Below are 7,409 nucleotides of genomic sequence, written 5' to 3'. Positions count from 1 at the left end.
ACCATCTTTCATGCTGAATCCTTGAGGCTTTGAGTTTGAACATATTTTAAAAGGATTTCATATTCTACAAATACTAGCCTTTTTTTTGTTTATTGACGATTTGACCCTGTCGCGCATATACTATGCCAGTGGGTGTATTGTTTACTTTTACATGTGTGTGTACTGACTGAAGTATCCCATCAGCAGCAATGTCACTAGTTGTAGCATCAAAGGGTCTTGACGGAGATTGACTCTGGAGGGGTGACAGGAAACGATCCGTGTCATGGTTAGCTACTGGCCTTCATTTGATGCCTTCATTAGAAACAGAATCACAGTGTGGTCAGCACGAAGCATTGTTCTGTTCGGCTAATTGATGTGTGGAACCGCGTGTTAACTCATCACTCCAAGGTTGCCCGTGGCTTAGTGATGCTGCTGTTCTGTTAATAGTGTTTGATGATGGAGCTGAGTCTAGAGGGGGAGAGCACAGGCAGCGTCTTGTCATTTAACCGTGGTCATGACCGGAGCATACAATGCCTCCTCCCAAATGTTTGCAGGGTAACACACCTTCCGTGATGAACTCGTAGCTTTGAGTTATGAGGCCATCACATCTAGAAATTGAGTACAGCCGAATGTCAGCATTACACAGGATGTGCTGTCGGGGACATGTGTGTGTAGATATGCAGGGCGGGAGCTGTTGCTGCCCTGCAAGCTTCTGTCTGCTGCCTCTCAGACAGGTGGAAAATTGTCCCCACAAGCAGCCTTCGAACAGGGAGTAATGGAAAACGAATGGAGATGGCAGAGGAGGGCTCAAAACCCATCATTTATCAGGGATGTTTAATTGAGAGCATCATAGGGGTTTCATTTAATTCCTGCTTTTACACAGTGATTATCGGGTTTCACCTCTGCTTTTTTTAACATGTGTAAGTTATATTGGCTTAGGGATTTCAACTATTAGAATTAACTGAGTTTAATATCTAATGCATAGCAATATGCCGGTTTTTATGGTGATTGACAGGATACTTTGAGGATGAACCCTCGGACCGGTCTGACTGAGACACCATATAGGCCGTCCTCCCTGTCTATTATATCTTTATTCCTGCAGCAGGATGACAGCAAAGAAAGCAAAGTAACTGTGTATAGAAACAAATTAGCTTATGTATTATTTAACTTCAAATTAGGGCTGAAACACGGGTGCTACAGTGGACAAAAACAAATGCTCAACTATTTAGCTTTTCAATAATTTTAAACATTTCTAAGTGTAGAGATTCCTGAGATCTTCTGCAGCTTCCTCAGAGGAATTGTATGTGTGAACACAAATGTCGTTGTGAGAGCCTCTTGAGCTTCTGAGGACTCTCTCTGCCTGGCCCCCTTGTACAACGTCTGCAGAAGTCGAACACAGCAGGAGATCTCCCGCTGGATTTAAACATATCTTGGGGGAAAGGGTGGCGTCATACACGTATAGGACACTTATTAAGATGTCAAGAAAGAGCAGACGCCAGTGTCAATGTACTGTAAACCGGAATTAATACATTATGGAGGATTTGTTGTTGTTGTTGTTGTTGTGATGTGTCTGTGCAGAGAAACCATAGTGATAGCAGTGTTTACAGCTTATCATAGAGCTTCTGGGTGAAGGGCTTGACATTTTCGACTATAAGCAGATGATCAATCACAATAGAGTGGGCCAGGTGACTGTTCAGAGAATCATTTGGACAGCAGTAAATGTGCAATGAGACAAATATGAATGGGTGATGGGCACTGAAACATTTAAACTATAAGCAACAAGTTCAGGATCATTATGTGGGAGAAATGTTAAATTAAACCGCTAAGCACCCAATTATAAGATAGTTTAGCCTCATTTTCAAAACCATTTCCAGTTTCTGTTGCTTCCAGAATTTGAAAAGTGCCACTCACTTTGAAGCTGTGTCCCGTTGTTAATTAGATATTTGTAACAGTCCAATTTTATTTCAATTTGTGACTTTATATCTCCGTTACCATGGCAACAGACTAATCTGTTATTGTAGATTAGTAGGGCTTCCATTAATGTGATCAGTATTACTCAATTCATTCTCATCTGAAACACAAGCTATTTCTTTGGCCACAAGGCTGCCACCAGAGGCCTCATTATGAGAGAAGCTGGTCTTTGCTGTGAGACTGGATCTAATGCACAGACTGCATCCTTCACAGTGAGACTGAAGAAACCCTTCATATATGTGTGCTTGAATAAAGTAGTAGAGCTTTTATTAGAAATCCCTTTCATGGGCTCTTCATTAAGATGCACCAGGGCTATATGTCATAAAGCTGTTGAGTGGAGACACTTGTTAGATTGTCAGTTTAGCAAACTGTGCGACATCTGCTGTCTTTGTGTGAAGTATTTTTTGACTAAAAGCACAAACTGGAGAAAGTGTGGTTTGTCAAATAGTTTGAACAGTGAGAGTATATTAAATCATGTTTTAGAGTTTTATTTTAATCATAGTATATTATGACAATGTGTTTTAGGAAGCCTTACTATACTATTACCTTAAGGGATTATATTCACCATATTGTCCTATATTCTTTATTTAAATATTATCAGAGATAGGAACTTTTAAGTTTAACATGGTAAAGTTAGCAAAGTAGGCAAACATTAGTAAGGGTCACTTTTTCTTCAAAGAAAGGTGATCAATTACCTTTATCAGTGTACTCAGCTCCCCCAGTCTCTAAATGAGCTTCATCTGTCAGGCCATCAGAAAGGGAGAGTGTAAGTGGCAGCTGATCCATACTGGCAGTCGAGCAGCAGACTTGACTGATTAAACGTTGTTAATTAGATCTATAGGAGCTGTTCAAAAGACACATGCAGCCACACAGGAATTAAGGCTTGATTAGAGACAATCAAATGAGCGAAATTACATGAAGACACCCCTTCCCATTAGTGATCTGCTCCATCTGAACAAAATATTATAGTTAAGACGTTAAGGCTCAAAGAGATTGATTTTGGGGCGTGTCAGGGATGATTGGCAGCCTGAAGAGTGCATTTTTTTTGGGAGCTGTATCAACGTTGTCACATTTAATTTGACTGCCCCCTTTTGTACAAGTGTGTTACATCATGTTATTTACTCTTCACCCAAAAGATGCAGTGTGAATTACTTGAATTGATCACAGGGCTTTTGATTTGTAGAAAAATCATCTCACTTGAATTTAGTGTTGAAATGAAATATACTAGCAGGACACATGCTTCTGAAAGAGCTGCAGTGGGATGACATGATATTTAGAGCAGGACTTGACTGAAAGGAATATTGGAGGTTGTGTGTTTTTTAACCATTAATCAAAGCTTTACTCCACTTGGGCCTCTTTTGTGTTCCTGCAGTACTCAGGGTTCGTCTCTTCCCTGCTGTGTAAATACACAACACACACTAAAGAAGGTGTGCCAGTGAACATCGACGACTAAACCGGTACAGATGTGAAACATCTTAAATAGGCACAAGCAACTCCAGTTTCCTTTGTAAACATGTACAACTGCAGTAGATCCCAGATACAATGCACACAAACACAGGCGGATTCAGTTAGTTAACTTTATTTGTAAGTACAGACAGAACAAAGACAACAGTTTTATTTAATAGTATTAGTTTCCCTTTTTTTTGCTCTCCTCTCCTTGAACAACTTTTACCACATAAATGTAAACTACATCAGTAAATTAAATTGGTGAAATTCAAATGAAGATTTCAAACTGATTATTTAGAAGTTAAAGAATTTGACAGAAATTCAACATTAACATATTCGGTTGCGTTCATAAAAATACACAAATGAAATCAACAGAAAGAAATGGTTATTTTCTACATGACAGATGAGCTCAAGAAACATCCTCCACTCTGCCAATTAAGTTTCCATCTACTTTTTCCTCATCCCCAGACACTAAATAGTAGCACATTGTCACAAGCACAGTTATGGAATCGCAGCTGGCTAAGACATAGAGATACAGTTTACATTATTGCATGAGTTGATACCAACATCTTACATGTGCAAATTTACCAAGTCAATGGGAGGGAGATGGAGAGAAAAACAGGATGAAAAGCAGAGAAGTGAGATGAGCTATAAAAAAAAAAGAGAGCGGGAAGGACCAGTACATTAAACCTCTCAAAAACACTCATTCATACACTCCCACTGCTTTCAAGAGACCCACACCGAATGTTGCAGCTGGCTGGGAGAGCGAGGAGACATGCCAGTGTTCTAATTAAGTGTGGCATCGATGCATATTTCAAAAGGGGACACATTCTCAGAGGTAACGGTGCAAAAGAAATCAGGAAGCGATCCGGTAGAGAACAAACCGATTAAAGTTCAATTGTGTGTCCTGTCGCACAGGCGTTTTGGAAAAAGAAGCTGTTGTCTAGTTTCTCTGGTCACAGAAAATTCAGTTTGACTGGCAGGGAGTTGAAACGTGACGTGAGCAGAGTCTGGTCTTCTGAGTTTAATTTGAGTATTTAACAATCTCATCCGGAAACAGAACAGGACCGCTGTTAAATAGTGTTACTATGGAGATGCAGTGGTAGGTTTTGATCCAGGCTGCACTCGAGGGCGAGGAGTGTCGGTGTGAATGTTTTTGCATCAGTGTGTGTGTCTGAATATCTCAGCTATGATGGTGCAATGTTACAGGGTCAGTTATGTCTGGAAATTTACTTCAACACAGACTCACTTACGCAAACACGCATGAGAAATAACAAGCCGAGAGCTTCTTCGTGGAGTCTCTTATTAGTTAGGTTAATTTCCCATCATTTGACAGAGAATGAATTCATAAATTAATCAGCAGAGGCTCATAAAATACCACCACATGCCTCCATTACACCTGCATCAAAATCCCCACACAGACAGAAGACCGTTCCCCGTGATCTCTGCCTGGTGCTGAGGAGAGAGAGCCGAGCGGCTCCTCTCAACTTTTCAGACATCACACGATTTAAAAAGGCCTGAGAAGCCACTTGAAGTCTCTGATAGAGCTGACTGAGCCCCACTGGTTTAGTCGGGCTGCCTTCGGATTAACACAGACACATTTAAACCCAGTTACTTTGTAAAAATCACATCTGTGATCCAGTGTAGGTGTTTCCACTGTGGCCTGCAGCTTCATTCAAACTCTCTGGTGACAACTTGCCTCTGTTTCAGGATTTCAAAGACCGTCGCAAGTTGGGAGACATTTTAAACATAAGCACGGATTGTTTAATAATACTGACGCAGTAACAGGATACAATTTTCCCCTTTGATACAAAATCTCACATTCTGGCATGTTAAAGTGTATCCATGTCGTTGGGAAGAAGTGCCATATGCTTTGTTGTGCTCTTATTGTGAAAATATTAATCACATTTATCATTTAAAGCAGGTCAAAAAAAGAACGTGATTTTTGTTTTCTTCACTCCTGTGTGACCTTCTGAAGTTTGCGCCCATACAACAGTGAATTTGAGTCTAAACATGATCTCACATTCCCAGAATGCAGAGACTAAAGTCCCAGATTGATATGATTGATGTCTTGTTCCCATATGAAGAAATGATTTGGTAAAACAATCCTCAGCCTGAATCCTACTGATTACGAAGAAAAACATTTAGTTGTCATTAATAGAGTTTCACTTTTAATATCTTAGGTAACATCAACAGCATAGAAATGGAAACTAGATGTTACACATGATTAGCTCATTGTAGTACATCACATTTAAGACTCTAGAGTGATTATATTATTCTAAAATAAGTTTTTTCTACAACTTGACAGTGATATTGTGATTGGAACATATCCACACATCTCTGGAATTAACTTGGAGATTATCAGGAGTTCCCATCGGATTAATTAATAGGATCGTCATATTAGCTCTTTACAGACATCAGGGCATGTGGGAGCTGTGCTTCTTTTGTGTGTCAGAGGTAACTGAACACAATATATACAAACTGGAGGTTGAAACATCCTGCACAACCACAGAAGAGATCTGTCTTTAAAGGGTTCCTGTCCCGCCCCACCCCTGCACCCCCCACAGTCTCAACCTCTCAAAATTTCCCAGATCAGATTGTCTAGCTTCCCCCTCTCTCTCTCACGCTCGCTCTTTACTCCTCAATCTCCAGTATCAGGTCATCTCCCTCCAGGGAGGCGTCAGTCGTGACATGGACCACCTTAATGGTCCCGGCCATCGGGGAGTTGACCACTGTCTCCATCTTCATGGCTGAGAGGACACACAGCGGCTGACCCTTCTCCACCTTTAATGGGGATGAAGATAAGTTCACAGAGCATTAAAACACCAGTAAGACGTACAGATCACTGAACAGACACAGGAGTTGAAGTCAATGGGTTTCACTACATTTGTATGGACACCAATATTCTGATTTTAACCCGAGACACTGACATGTAATCAGCATTTCTGATTACCTCAATCTATATCATGGGGTAAACAAGTAGTAGGACGTAATGGTGACATGAGTCAGACTGTGCTGTGTAATATGTCAACAGGAATATGAACAAGATATTCTATTGTCAACTGTAAATAATCAAGATATTTCTGTCAGCATGATGAATTAGTTCACACCGAAAACGCTTTGCAAATCTCATTGTCATTATTTTGAAATACAGGTCTCTGAGATTTTCTCCTCTCTCCCACTACAATGGAGATGAATGGTATTTAATTTATGCTGCTCATAGAAAGATGACGGCGCCCCCATAACTCTGGATAATGTAAAGACGTCAGAGGAGTTTCCATAGGGGAATCTTTACTACAATGAGCCCCACAAATGTAACTTCAATCATTTCCTTGGTGCTAGATCATCAGTGTCTCAGGATCAAATACTGCAGAGTCAGCTGTGATCACACTGTTTGATTAAAGTCATCATTTTACCACCTCTAGACTTTTGGTTAGAGAACATTAGAAATATGGAGTTTCTTTGTTAAACTATGAAAAGATTGTATCATTATTCAGCCAGGCAAATACTTACACTTCCTAATCTTAGTATTTCATTAGTAGTAACAATGTTTTTTTAAAAGGCGCAAACGCACTCTTCCACTGCATTTGGCTGATGAGGCACAGATCTCATGGACAGTGCTGGGTGGTGTTTAGGTCGGTTTTAGTTGGTGATAAACAGATTAGTTGGTTTGTTGACGCCTGCACTTGCTATGTCAATTTATTTAAAGCCGTTTAGTTTTTTAAATACATTTGGGAAAGAAATTCTTGATGTGTTGGACATTTTAAAGACTGAAAAAGCAAAATGCCCTCATTTATGTTCCTTTAAAGGTCTCGTTCATCAACATTGGGGGAAAAGGTAGCTGGGTGTTACAGCGTTTCATTAGTCCCTCACGCATAAAGACCAAGCACACAGACAGTCTCCTCATTAAGCAGCATTTCTGCTCTGCTTGCACAAATGTAAGCCCTTGAGAAAGAGGCTGTGATGAGAGCAACTGTACCTGTGAACTCTTCACAGCTCAACACGTGTTTAAT

General features: G+C 40.3%; 1 protein-coding gene across 2 annotated transcripts in view; it reads right to left on the bottom strand.

Moving 5' to 3' along the window:
- Positions 1 to 3,513: 3,513 nt before the first annotated feature.
- The window catches only part of pcxb (pyruvate carboxylase b), a 256,790-nt gene continuing 252,894 nt past the window's right edge, over positions 3,514 to 7,409 (bottom strand). For both annotated transcript variants that reach the window (XM_062384277.1, XM_062384278.1), the window contains exon 27: positions 3,514 to 6,180. In XM_062384277.1, coding sequence (XP_062240261.1) covers positions 6,031 to 6,180 — 150 coding nt within the window. In that variant the 3' untranslated portion in view covers positions 3,514 to 6,030. The remainder of the gene's footprint in view (positions 6,181 to 7,409) is intronic.

Source organism: Platichthys flesus, chromosome 24 (assembly GCF_949316205.1).
Source record: "Platichthys flesus chromosome 24, fPlaFle2.1, whole genome shotgun sequence".
Taxonomy (NCBI): domain Eukaryota; kingdom Metazoa; phylum Chordata; class Actinopteri; order Pleuronectiformes; family Pleuronectidae; genus Platichthys; species Platichthys flesus.
The sequence above is the reverse complement of the archived record's forward strand: the minus strand, read 5'-3'. Positions and strand labels throughout refer to the sequence as shown.